At 32.6% G+C, this 15,187-nt stretch overlaps 1 protein-coding gene across 3 annotated transcripts in view; it reads left to right on the plus strand.

Moving 5' to 3' along the window:
- The window catches only part of LOC108692024 (pyruvate kinase-like), a 93,459-nt gene that overhangs the window by 25,378 nt on the left and 52,894 nt on the right, over window positions 1-15,187 (plus strand). For 2 of the 3 annotated variants that reach the window (XM_018200109.1, XM_018200110.1), the window contains 3 exons: window positions 8,823-9,167; window positions 9,243-9,429; window positions 9,630-10,151. In XM_018200109.1, coding sequence (XP_018055598.1) covers window positions 8,823-9,167; window positions 9,243-9,429; window positions 9,630-10,151 — 1,054 coding nt within the window. Of the gene's footprint in view, window positions 1-4,050; window positions 4,215-8,822; window positions 9,168-9,242; window positions 9,430-9,629; window positions 10,152-15,187 lie in introns of all 3 variants that reach the window. The other variant, XM_018200111.1, reaches the window with a different exon arrangement.

Below are 15,187 nucleotides of genomic sequence, written 5' to 3' on the forward strand. Positions count from 1 at the left end.
TTCATATTTTCTTTTTCTATTGCTTGAATTTTTTTTTGTTTATGCATGTATATGCGTTGTGCTTAAACATATATATGAGTATGTTTGTATCATATTTTAAAGGTTCAGATTATTTAGCCAAATTTCGAGCATTGCTAGATTCGATGTGAGAATCAAGTAAAAGTGATATTGGCAGCCAATGATGAATGTATCGGCTCATGGATTTGCCTTGTCATTGGCAGCCAACATTTTTCGCTGATCAAATGCTCGCGACTCGAGTTTGGACTCATTGTTTGGTTCAATAATCTGGATCACTGTATAAAGATATCACTGTATAAGATGATTTCACTTGCCCACTTTTCTCCTAGAAAGCTATCACGAAATTAAGATTGTTCAGACACATAATGCTAAGTAGCATAATGATCTGACAGCTAACCTAATAATTGTAATGCTGATTCTACAATAAATCGGTAATTGATAGTAAGTCTTATCGATGAATCGGTGAAGTTGGTCAACAGCCAATTTGTATGACTAAGATTATCGATTTTTTTAAGACTGGCCAAATTTGATTTTATTCCTTCCCATTAATTGAGCTAACGACTCGCTGGTCTAATTGACTTGTAGATGCGAAAAATCATAGTTACCTATTTAGGTGACTGGTTAAAACTTAAGATTTCCGACTACCGATTCATTATAGAATCAGTTTAAGAAATAAAATGTATCAATACACAGATGTATAAATTATATTGTCCTGGATTATTGTCCTGGAATATTGTAACTGGATTATTGATATAAATTGACATCAAATATAAACTTATTATTTATGTCGAGCAAGTGAATAATAATGAAAGAATTACAACAATTTTTTGATATGATCAAAAATTGATGAATCATTACTTACATATTAATTAATACGAGGGCAAGTCAATAAGTTCTTAGAAAATCTGTCAGAGGGATCTGTCATCACTCGCAGTATCATGTCATTTTATTTTTTGACAAGTAGCATCTCTCAGCTGAATACTGTTAAATTTTGAGTGGAATTCAATTTCATTTCTATAGACGATTAAAGCGAACAACCTTTGTATATTTTGCAAAATAGAAAAAAACGAATAAAAACGAATTTCGTGCAGTGTGATCAAACATTTACATATGAAAAGTTTAACGCCGAAAGAAAGTCGAGTTAGATAATGTTCATGGCATCAGCATTTGCGACTGTATACAATTGGGTAAATGAATTTAAATGTGATCGTACATCCATATGTGATGCACCTCGTTCGGAATTTCCAATTGAGCTACGTTAGAAATCCATCTCTGTGAAGTTGACATTTCATTTTTCAAAAAATGAAATTTTGGTCACAGTTCCGAATACACTCCGAAGAGTTCTGAAGTTCCTGTCCAAAATTAATAATAGTTCCGGTGAATTAATATAAAAAAAAAAATTAAAAATTTGAGGTAACTTCACAAAACGAAGAACGAAAAATGATATCTTCTAAACCATCCTAGCACTTTAAATGATAATAACTTTTATTGAAATTTTCACCCGAGAAATTTCTAACATCCGAGGGATGAAAATTTTTGTAATGTTCTGGCAATTCTGTTGACAGTTCTGAATAGCACCCCAAGAGTTCTATTAAAAATTATTATCATTTAAAGCGCTAGGATTAATGGTTTAGAAAATATCGCGATTTTTCGTTCTTCATTTTGTGAAGTTAGCATCCCAAATTTTTATTTTTTTTTATTTTTTTATTTTTTTTATTAATTCGCCGGAACTATTCTTAATTTTGGGTAGGAACTCCAGAACTCTTCGGGATGCATTCGAATCTGTGACCAAAATTTCATTTTTTGAAAAATGAGGTACCAACTTCACAGAGGTATAAAGTCCACGATATTGTTTTGACTGATCGCGAGCTTATGAAATCACTGAGACACAGTGATTTCAATTTTGCACGAACAATTGGGTATGAAAAAGCTATCTGCAAGATGGGTACCGCGTTGCTCACTGTGGACCATAAGCGTGTGATGATTTCAAAACAATGTTTGGAGATGTTTCAACGTAATCTAAATGAATTTCTGCGTCGATTCATTACTGTGAAACGTGGATACATTACTTCATACCCGAGACGAAGGAACAGTCAAAACAATGGACTTCACGGATGAACAGCTCCGAAGAAGGCGAAGATTTTTGTTGTTGAGTGAATATCTGATAAAAATAAAGTCGGTAATATAAAAGTTATAGTGTCAATCATCGATAATTTGTTGAACGTCAGATGCCAATCAGAATCAATGATGTAAAAATTACAGCTTAGTAGTTTAACAGTTATTAAAAAGAAAGAAAAATGTGGTATTAATACGCAATTAATTTTGTAAAAAGTAAATTCATAAACTTATAGCAGAATCTAAGGAGTCAAAATGAACTATTTCTCTAAGCTCGATTAAATGCACAAATTCAGATGAAAAAATCGGCACTATAAAATAATAATAGGTAAATTAAATTAATGATTCTTGTATCAAATAAATATATGTTTACATTTAATAAATATTCAACTGGTACTATTCAAACAAATATTTATTAAAATTTAGTACATTTTTTTCAGTGTATAGACAAATTGGAGTTGAGCCTATCGCCGCTAGGCATACTAATACTTTTTCTTGTTTTTCTGTAATGCGTTTGTCCCTGGTAAGGATAGAATCTGGAAAAGAACTACTTTCTTATTAAGATTAGGTGGGCTCATATTAAATGCAGTTTTTAAATATAGGATATTTTCATCTACCGCAATCTCCGTTGAGATTGATGTGTCGTTTTTCTCCCCTTTCTCTTTTAGTTCAAAAGAGTTAATCTATTGTTTTATATAGATTGGACTGAGGGAATTACGAGAGTTTCCTGTGATTTTCCTTAAGGGAAAGGTGATTCTTTTTTACGATAATCAATGTGATGCAGTGATTCCTCATATGTTATATGAATTTCGACACTTACCTGCTTGGACTGTTAACATTGTGACCGACTTGTTGAAAAAGATACGCGAATAACTTCGAGAACGTTGTCTGTCTGAGTGCTGTGAACTGCAGACAGCGAGCTTAAATTAGTACTATTGCCTAAAATAAAACAAAGAGAAAAACTTGTAGATTCTTCATTCTGCATATGAAAGTAAGTAATTGGCTTTTAGTCATTGGCTATGTCAATGAGAACTTTTAGCCATTTGGACTAAACAGTGATTTGTACCGTTTTCATGTCGATATGGGACGTCTTGTTCTCCAGAGGAGCTTGTCCGACTCTGTCACTTACAATTAAGCAAGTACTTGACTTTTTTTTGATAAGGCAGAAGAAATTGTGCGAGAACGGACCGAAGATTATACGGGATTCGCACTCATTGAAACCTCCTAACCACAGGTCGTGTGTTGGAGGGCGCACAGCATGTAACTACTACTAGTGCGACTCAGCCTGCCGACTCTATTGGTGGCTCCTAGCCAGTGAGTCCATGAGGTCGTTATCTACTTCAGAGCGAGTACATACCGCCCCGGGAGCCCCACCTCCATGAGGGAATGGCGAGGGTCGGAGCCGGATTCTCGACTCATGATCCTTCCTCGCTAGAAATAAAAGCGCACAGCGCTGTCTTCGCACTGGTCCCTACTAAAACCGCGAAGAAGAGATGCGGGGGGGAGGGGGGAAGGGGGAGTTTAGCTCTGTCCTTAATTTCTCCGACGCCAGCGTCATTGCACGTAAATGCGCGCGGATGACCTCGGCATGCAGTTGGTGATTGGGCCCCTAGATTTCACTATGAGGGGAACGACTTTTTTCATCTTTTCTCCTTTTTTTTTGAGGATCTCTTGCTCACAGAAGGAGGAAATCATTTTTCACGATCTCTCACTCCGCACCACAGATTATACCACGGCCGGGAGTAAGAGGTCATCTCCCATCTCTTCGATTAGGACAGCGCGCTCCGTCTCCTAGGCGAGGCACTTCGCTAGGGTATGCTGGAGGCTAGGGTGTCCAGATGTACTACGCAATGATAACTTTTTAGCAATACATAGATATTTACCGAAACATTCGTAACCAATAAGCACCTATGTCAGCCAGTAGGTCAGCCCGCCATGTCTATCCAGTCGCGGAGGATACAATGGCCCCGATGGTTCGATTGGCGTTGCGCGTCCAAGAGGCGGGACTGCCATTCCTCCATAATGTAATTCCTCGCTGCTTTCTCCATCATTCGTGACCCGCCAAGCGACGCTGTCATACGGTAAATGGCCTGTTTTCTAGCCAAAAGGTCAGTGGACCCGCGCGGCGATGGCCGTGGCACAATCCTGTATTCTCTGGCGATATGTAGAACCAGTTGCCATTAGACGCGAAACAGCGTCTGTTTAATAACTAGTTGTCGCCTCCGCATCCTATACCAGGATCCCATAAAAGAGCTCCGCCACGGTGTGCATATACATCCGACGGATGTCAAAGATTCCCTGCTGGGTACTTCCCCGATATCATATCATCCTTATTGTTTAATAAACGTTAAACAAGGATGATATGACTCTTAAGAAGAACCCCGATGGGAATCAAAATGCGCCTTAACAAACGCTATTCAGTCTGATATAATAATCATTTCATCCTTGTTTAATATTAATGAACAACAACAATGTAATGATATACTGTATCTATACATTAAACTGTAATGATAATAATTAATATATATGATGTTACAATAATAAAAGAATTTCAAGATAATTGAAATATTTATTGATTTTTGGTAAACATAATTTTTTTATTTTTAACATAAATTGAACTATTGAAAATTTATGTATTTGAAATTGTTAGATTTGGAAGGTAGGATTAAGATATAGAAAAAATAGAATTTAATATTTCTTTTATGCAATATAAAATATGAATATATTCATATTTTATATTGCACAAAAGAGAAATATGAATGTTATCCTTTTTTTACAATTTATTATATTTTTTTTTTTACAATTATATTTTACTATTTATATTATATTTATTATATATGTTTATTATCTTATATTTAATTGTTCTACATGTATAAACCGTGTGTATTTTTGCTACTCTATGTTTGTAACCAAAAATGATACTGCTTTAAAATGTAAGAAATACATATATGCTATTGCTATTTTTGCTGTGCATTATATACTCTATTCATGGTAACCTATCTATGGTCGAGAAGGTCGCTATTATGTCAAATGGTTAATGTAGTGAAAGTATTCTTCCATAAAATAATATTTTTATCTCTTACACTGCTTGATTTTATTATCTTGAAAATAAGCTCTCATGCATGTTAAGTTTATAATGAGATTTGTTATTGATAGATATTGTTTATTACTTTGATTATTAATGTAATTTAGTTTATAATTTTTTAATTCGATGTGTTTAAAACCTTTGTGAGTTGTGAATAATACATATATAAAATCAAGTTTTAAATCATTCATTGATTCACTTTTTTATAACATTTTTTTTACATTTGACAGTATGCACAGGGGCGATCTCGCAAATTTCAGTGATCTTGAAGTATGTTGTCAAGATCATGATCCCGAACGACCTCCAATAAGTTTTAGTCTCTCGTTATTCATTAAAAAAAATTATTATTATTAACAAAATAAGTCTAAGAAATAATGTCTCTTTTCTATTACATAAAACAAAAATTCTATTTTAAAATAAATTTCCTGCTTAAAAAACAAAAATTTTCTCTGAAAACATTATCTTTTCATATAATTTCTGTTGTTAAAGCTGAAAATTTTTTATTTTGTAACGATTTTATTTGTCGCGAAACGAGAATCATCCTACATTTTTTTTCTGTCTACATAGGAAGAAATTTGAAATAACTTCTCAGTGATGAAGCTGAGAATGCCAACTCACTATAAGCGATTGCATTGAATCCAGTGTGGAGCTGTCATGGCTCCAACTTGGCAATGATACGGTTCGAATTTTCGTGAGTTTTTTAAATTTAAAAACCATTTAATGAGGCGTGCATGCTCTACAGGCGCGACAGATAATGATACATATTGCATCACATTACGTATTTCATTCATACGAATGAAAACTACATCACATCATTCTACGTTGGAGTTTATAGCTTCAGCGCGGTGTTGCAAGATTTATAAAATTCACACATGCGCTAGCGCAGCGTAAGCCGTTATCAGCGTATTTTACTATTACACATATTTTACTATTATCGTTATGCCCCTCTTATAAAAGTATAGAATATGATATTAATGCATTAGAGATTTTAATCAGTGTGGATAAGAATGAATCAATCTTGTGAACAAGAAAAAGAGAACATATATAAACATATTTTATATTGTATAATTATATTTAAATACATATTTATATTTAATTTCATATAAATCTTTTTTTACAGAATACTAATAAGTTTATTTATTCCAAGTGATATAAAATTATTAAATTTTTATGTAGACAATATCTAGCGTTTGGGAAACGCTATTAACGCTATTTGTGTCATTCTATCATTCAACTAATATATGTTTAATATATTGTACTTAATGTATCAACATTTTCTACAGCATTAATATTAACATTGATTAACATTGATAAAAAATGCATCCCGGCGCTAAGAAACGCTCTATAATGAATTTGAATACGAGTGTGTCAAAATCAAGTCACATAATCTAATCTACAACGTAGTGTTCGCATGCGCAGATAGGTACGTCTATTAAACTGGCACAGCCACTTCATTACAATCAAACGCGACCGATATCATTTTTTGCTAATTTTTTGCTCTATTCCCGATGTTTTTGCTCTAGTCGATTCGCTAAAATCCATGGCTATGCTAGCTTAAGACTAAAGTTAGCACAGCACACAAAGAAAAATAGTAACAAATGAAAAATCAAGTACATATTATTGAAAGGCTATTTTTTGCTAACTTTTTGCTCTATTCCCGATTTTTTATTCATTGTTTAAGTCAAAAATTTCAACCAAGAAATTGTGGCTGTGCTAGTTCGCGTACAAGAGTAAAATACCTTAAACTGATTTCGGTCTTAAAATGTAGAATTAATTGCTTTAAGAATATCTCAAATCAGAATTTTTTGCTCACTGTTTAAGTCGGAAAATTCGATCAGCAGTGTGGCTGTACTGGCTCGCATACAAGAATAAAGTACCTTATAGCAATTAATTGTTAGGATTATTCCGATCTTAAAATGTTTGTAGAATTAATTGTTCTATGAATATCCCAAATCGGAATTTTTTGCTCACTGTTTAAGTCAAAAAATTCGACCAACATTGTGGCTGTACCGGCTCTATTCTACAAATATTTTAAGACCGAAATGAGCCCAGCAATTAATTGTTTTAAAGTACTTTACTCTTGTACGTGACTCAAAAATCGGGAATAGAGCAAAAAATTAGCAAAAAATAGCCCTTCAAGAATATGTATTTGATTTTTTATTTGCTGCTTTTTTCTTTATAGCTGTGCTAACTTTAGTCTTAAGCTGGTACAGTTATGGATTTTAACGAATTGGCTAGAGCAAAAAATCGGGGATGGAGCAAAAAATTAGCAAAAAAAAAAATGTATTATGTTGTACCAAAAATGGTATCGGTTGCGTTTGATTATGCTGAAGTGCTTAGACGTCAGATAGGTCCCGCCGGGGGATTTATTCCACGAATTTTGCAACACTGCTCCAGTGAGCGCTACGGAGTCGGCATGCATCCGATTCGTGCCAACTCCAGTTAGATAGGGTACCACGGAGTAATAAGGAGTTTAAACTCAAGCGGCCGGTCCCAAAAAAACGGGCTCGAACGGTATCGGAAAAGCGCTGTATTGAAGAATAATTTGAGCGCTCTTGTCGGAAAAAACTGTCAACTTAGAGGATTTGATAAATATTTTTCTTCCCATTTTCCTGTAATTCTATAAATTTATGTATTTTCATGCGTAGAATATATTCTGAGAAGGAAAGTTGTCGTTCAAGGCCTGTTTTTATTCTTTTTAATTTCAAAGTTTTTTGTCGATAAGTTAAAAGATGATAATTTAACGATAATTTATGACTATGCATAATGTATGTATTTTTCAATAAATATTGATGCATTTACTATTTAATCAAATAAAATTAAATTTTATACAAATTGGAATTTCTGTATTAAAAATAAAACATGCATACATATGTATTCCGTACACGTTATCAAGTGTTATATACTTCTAACTTTTTCCGCAATTAAAATCGTATCATCTCGATTTTCCATGGATTTTCCGACACCGTGTTTCGAATCCATTTTTATCCTCGAATTTTTGATCTTCTTATTACTCCATGTAGAGTACTATATAAAGTAGGAATGTGCATCCGCATTGGCTCTTAGTCAGTGTGAGAAAATTCGTCTGACTTTTCATGCGAAACGAGTTTCATCCCATATTATCCTTTTTTGCCAAGGAGCGTCCTCGTGAAACGAGGTTCCTGCCCCTCCTCCTTCTGCTCAGAACTCGTTTTACATAGAAAGTTGGACGCATCTTGGCAGGAGGGAGGGGAGAAGATAAAATCAAACTTGCTTTGCATGGAAAGTCGGACACTTCTTGGCAGGAAAGGGGGAGATGGGGTAAAACTCGTTTTGCGTGGAAAGTTGTGTACCCCCTAGGCAGGAGAGGGTTTTATTTTAAAACAGAAAATTTTTGTTTTATGTAGTAGAAAAAACATTATTTCTTAAACTTATTTTGTTAATAATTTTGAAACGCATAACAAGTGACGGCCAAATCTTGTTGGAGGTCATAATCTTGACAACATATGTGAAGATTTGAATTTTATGAGAAGTATGCCCTTAGTATGCATAATTATTTAATTGACTATTTTACGATTTTATTTTTATAATCCGAATTTCTTCAAATTTCATTGAATTGTTCTAGATGGCTGACAAGCCAAATACCCTGGCATTATACTCTCAAAGTCAATTAGATCATATGTGCGCTCTGGATATCAACAGTCAAGTATCTTTTGTCCGTTTATCTGGTATCATTTGCACAATTGGTCCTGTATCCAGATCTGTGGAGATTTTAGAAAAAATGATTGAGACGGGAATGAATATTGCTCGATTAAACTTTTCTCATGGGTCTCATGAATATCATGCTGAGACTATCGCTAATGTTCGCCAGGCGCAAAAGAATTTAACTGCCCGTGCTGGTATCAATATTCCTGTTGCTATTGCTCTTGATACAAAGGGTCCTGAAATCCGTACCGGTCTTTTAGAAGGCGTACGTAATTAATACATCTAAAATGTAAGAATTAATTCTTATGTAATAGTAAAATTTATCATATTATTTTAACAGGGTGGCTCGGCTGAAGTTGAGTTAATTAAAGGCCAGACTTTTAAACTATCCACTGACAAGGCATATATAGAGAAAGGAAATGCTCAAGTTGTGTATGTTGATTACGAAAATATCTCAAAGGTATTAAAGACGGGCAATCGCGTATTCGTGGACGATGGTTTGATTTCTCTCATTGTTTCCGCTATCAGTGAGTACATTTGTATGTGAAAATATAAAATTGAAATGTTACATGTGATACGTTTCTGATTATGTAATAGCATTTGATTATTTTAGCTTCAATTTTTTTTATCAACTGTTTTTGCGCATTTTGATAATAAGAAATGTTACTATATATAACAATACATACGAAAAATATATGGAATGTTACCTTATTTATTCATTTTTTAGGCCCTAATTTAATCTCTACGACTGTTGAAAATGGTGGTATATTGGGTTCGCGCAAAGGTGTGAATTTGCCAGGAGTGCCAGTGGATCTTCCAGCAGTATCGGAAAAAGATAAATCCGATCTTCAGTTTGGTGTTGAACACGAAGTCGATATGATATTCGCCTCCTTTATTAGAAATGCTGCTGCATTAACTGAGATTCGTGATATTCTCGGTGAAAAGGGTAAAAACATCAAAATTATATCGAAGATCGAAAATCAACAGGGTATGACGTATCTTGATGAGATTATCGATGCATCTGATGGTATCATGGTAGCACGTGGTGATTTGGGAATAGAAATACCACCGCAGAAGGTATTCCTGGCACAGAAGTCTATGATCAGCAGATGCAACAAAGTTGGCAAACCAGTAATTTGTGCTACGCAAATGTTGGAGTCTATGATAAAAAAACCACGTGCTACGAGAGCCGAAACTTCAGATGTTGCTAATGCCATTCTCGATGGTGCTGATTGTGTTATGTTGTCAGGTAATTAATTTATTTTGATATTAATTTATTTTGATATATTAGTATTAGAAAAATGAATATATAATAAAACAAAATAATATTAAGAAAAAATTCTCAAAATAAATTAAAAATTCAACAAAAAAATGGGCTAATCGAAATAAGAACTATAAGTAATGTGTGTAATTCAAAGGTCTAATTTCTTAATCCATAACACGAATGAATACATTAAATTAAAATCTGTACATGTTTCGGCTAATTTTATTATTAATCTTCTTCCAGCAATCAGTTAATATGAACAATTACAGTAGTATATACATGCTTGAAATCCGCCAATTTTAAGCAAGCATTGCTTGTCAATCACTCTCCTATAAAGAATAGAAACTCGCGCCAGTTTGAAAGCTGGATGGTATCGAATAACTAAATATTTTAAATGTCAATCTAATATTAGACAACTCAAAATTAAATATTCATAATCATGAGAAATTTTCATCCGAACAAAACTAATGCACGATATAACAGAACTAATATTTAATATATATCATTTGGGACCTTGAATTTTGGCAGAAATATTCCAAATGATGTCAAATGAATGAATCCTTGTGGGACAAAATTGGATTTTCACCGATAAGAAGGTTTAACGTCAAATATTTAAATAAAGTTATATACCATCTAAATGGATTTCCTTTATACAGCTCATTTCAAGTCACTTCCGAATAATCTTGATGTTGATCTCTTGATCTCCAAAAAGATTTATCCTATCTTCGTGCAGGAAGGAGGTAAATGGAATAGATCTCGTTTCGCGTGAAAAGTTATCCGAAACAGGGGGAAGATGGAATGAAACTTCGCGTGGAAAATCTTATGCCCCTTGGGTAAGGGGAGGAGATGAAGTGAGTGAAACTCACTTCGCGTAGAAAGTTCTGCGCCCCTAAATACGGAAGCAACATTTACGAAATTCCATTCCAACGACATAACTTTAAGTAAACATTTTTGATATTAAACTTTTGTATCGGTGAAAATCTATTCAAAGACATTTATTTGACATTATTTGAAATATTTCTATCAAAATTCAATTTATGTAATACTAAAACTTGAAAAATATTTGTAATGAATCAAGAATATGTATCACAAAAATATTGCTGATACAGTGTCAAAATTCAAACTAGCGTATACTGATATCATGCAACAAGTAAAACCTAAGTGTGTAGTACTTTATTTTCATTATTTATTGAATGTTATTGATATGTATCGTTGTATAAAAGATATGATATCAACAACTGGCGTCAAGTTAAATTCTACTAAATAAGAACCCAATTAAGAATCCGAATAGTGTTTGTTATTTTAAACTCAGTAAAAAATCGATTCAAATAATTAAAATAATAAATATATAATATGAAAGAGTTACGAATCAAGCTGGATGTTTTATGTTAATAACTTTTATATAAGCAAGTAATCTATATTGATGATATTACAGACAATGTTTTTACGTATAGTAAAAAACAAAAGCAAGGAAATATATAAAATTATGCAAATTCCATGACTCGAGTAACTAGGCTACAAAAAAATAATCGATCTTCCTAGGAAAAAGACTTATCACATTCCGAGACGATGACCTCTTTTGAAACTGATAATAATATTAAAAGAGAAATATCAAGCCTCTAAGCAAGTAACTAATAACGGAGACAAAGATAAAATACTGTGCATTCATTTAACCTTGGGTGGCATTCAAGGAAAAGATTACTTTTTTTTAAATGGAACTTCCTATTTTCCATTGCATACTTTTGTATCTTATCTTGAGAGCTTTCCAAAACACTAATAACATATTTTTTCATTAAGTACTCAGATAGTCAAGTCTGTAGAAAGCAGATTTTTTAAATGTCTGCTACACACTATGCCAACCAAATAACAACAGAATTAGATGTACATAATACTGTTGATAGACTGCTAAAAAAAACGTAACAAAATCCATAAACGTCAGATAATGTCGACAAAATCTGCTTAATTTCTGTCAACAATTTGTTTTCACATTATGTCGACAGGTGATGTTAACATAACACACAAACCTAATGCGAACGCAGTTTCTGGCAGACTGCCGTCATTTTCTGCTCGAACCTGAGAAACAGTCTGCTAGAAAACTGCAGACATTTGATCTTTTATCTGGGTACTTTTCAAGTTTTAAGAGTTGAAAGTTACAGTACTGCATTTAGCATTATCCTAAATATCTAACCGACAGCTAAAGCGTCGTCTACAATGGCCAGTATTAGTAGTGATAAAGATGATACATTGGAAATAACTGATTTTCCGGTATAATAGGGCGTAAAGTAAGTGAATGGTTGAAATCCATTTCCTACGTTCTACTCTCTTGTTGCTTACGGACTACTTCTACTACTTATTATAGACAATGCCTTAAACCTCTTGAATGTCATTCAGAATTTTGACCTTATCAATTGATAACATTTATCAATTTCTTTTTGGAGATTATATCTCTTATTTTCATTTTTGCATTGAAAATCACAAGGAATATGGTCTCGCTTCAAGTAATTAACGCGAGACCGCCTCTTTACGTGGCAAGTTGTGAGCATCCGAAATTATCAGATCTCTCAATAAATGGCTGAATCGATCAATTTCGCGATGTGAAATACGAAATGTCAAAATTTTACATTAAAATACGCGTTCTTGTCGCCCTCGAAATTGTTGTCTGTTTAATATTTTAAATGGCAGATGGCACTCGACATTACTTACCTATAGTTTCATTAGCACTGTATCGATATATCGATAGAGAGCTAGATTGCTATCATTCGTGGTATTGCTTCGTGAAAATATATCGTTATCGTAACGACCGCAGCGGAATTCTGCAGATATTTTATATAATAAAAAAGCTGCGTGTACTATCGTTATGAACTCATAATGACTGCATAACGAGTTACAGAAAACAGGCTCTGCACAAACTTTTGCATATTGCATAATGCATAATGTATAAGAAAATTAATCAAAGTTTCTCTTTTCCTTGAAATGGAAGGAAAGAAAGGATTTCGATTGGTTGATTTGCTTATACACTATATGCTATTATGCGTTATGCAAAGATTCTGCGCTGCGGCCTTAATCAGATATGTAAATTCTGAAATATCTGAATTATTCTAAATTTCGTAGAAAAAATGTGAAAAATTTTTTTAAAAATTACAAAATTATATGGAGAATCATATGAAAAATTCATTTATTTATATACAATTTTATATAATTTATGCAATTACAATTACATCTTACAAGGGAATGGTCGAAGTTAACTCTCATCAATTTTAATGAACTTTAGATGTTGTAGATCATGAAAAAATATTAGACCCATTTTTGTACTTATCTCAAAGTTTAGGGATGAAACATCTCGAAAATAGTAGATTGTGTTTGTAGATTGTATTTGTCTTATAAATATCTTTTAAACTGCGAGGTAATGATATATCCAAAAATATTTTATATACAAGTTGCATGGTTTCTTATGCTTTGTATAATGGTATAAAAGACATGTTGCTAAAATCAATTTTGGAACTGATTGTTATAAACAATTTTTACATTAATAAAAAACAATTTAAGAAAGAGTTATACTTCTTTAATAATTTTTCCCATACGATTGATCACTTTTTCTATACAATCAATTTTTAACATTTTGTTACAAAATTTATTTATTAATTTATTTTTGCAACTTTTTTATACAGTTATATAGAGCATAAGAAACTAGAGAACTTTTATATAAAACATTTTTTTATATTACTGTAAATATGAAACGCCACTACGGTCTGTTAAGATGTTGAACTATTATATATATTCAACTACTATTATATTCATTAATTCATATAAATGAATTAATTTCAGAAATGATAAATGCGTGCCGATATGATTGTCTTTCAACGCAATCAATCTGAAATATTAATAATCCCCCAAATTTTTCAAATTTCATCTTAAAAAAACTGTAATAAACTTATTGCGAAAAATATTGCCTCGGCCGGGAATCGAACCCGGATCTTCTTCATTCCATTGCGAGTGTCCTAAGTCTTTAGACCTTTAGACTACCGAGTCTCGATGATTTTTCCTTTGCAAAAATTTTATTTTCAAATTACAAGAAGAAATAGTGTATCACGGGCCGCGTAGAGAAGACAGGCAAGAGCGGTGTTCACAGTTACATGCGAGCGCTTTACGCGCGGCATCAACGGACGCATTCATGTTTATAAAAATACGGTTCTTCTTACTTTTCCCCTCTATCACACTATTTCTTTATCTTTTATACATACTTTAAATATGCTAATTTCGTTAAATTATAAATTAGAATGATAAAATTAAAATGAATATAGAACCCTTTGAGTACCGGATTGTTTTTTAATTATATTGATAAAATTATTAAAGAAATGTTATAAAAAAGTGAAATTAGATAACAATTACGTGCGATAAGCATTATAAAACTATTATTGACATACAAATCAAACAATTATTTTAGTACGTCGAATTGTAAGAAACACTCTTAGAATTCGACTGAAATACTTGTTAAACTTAATTGTATGTAGGCGTTATAATACTTGTAGCACGGAATTATTTTATGTTGTCCAATTTCTCACTTTTATAAAAATTTCTCTAACCATTTTATCTGCGCTATCGCGCTCGTAGCATTTATTACATTATTATGAGAAGTCTTATGACAAATGTGATCGCGCTTTTTAGCAGTCAAAGAGTTATGAATGTTTAAAACAAAAACGCCAAATAAAGCCAAATAAAATCTTTAAAATCTTATTATTATCTTAATTATAAAATTTTTATTACTTGTAGATGTTCAATGATTCCATCTCTATGATTTTTGCTCTAGCTTCTTGAAACAGTCGAAGGAATAAGTTTGGATGCATCTTAATAAGTGCTCGATACAACGGTTTACTGTAAATCTCTTTTTTCACTCAAATATTAAATCTTTTAAATATTTAGATATCAAGTTATATGTTTTCACGATAAGATTCTTTTATAAATTGTGTTACGTTTCAACATATTGACACTTCGATTATTGGCATTCATTTGATAAAACGAAG

This window comes from Atta colombica, unplaced genomic scaffold (assembly GCF_001594045.1).
Source record: "Atta colombica isolate Treedump-2 unplaced genomic scaffold, Acol1.0 scaffold56, whole genome shotgun sequence".
Classification (NCBI taxonomy): Eukaryota; Metazoa; Arthropoda; class Insecta; order Hymenoptera; family Formicidae; genus Atta; species Atta colombica.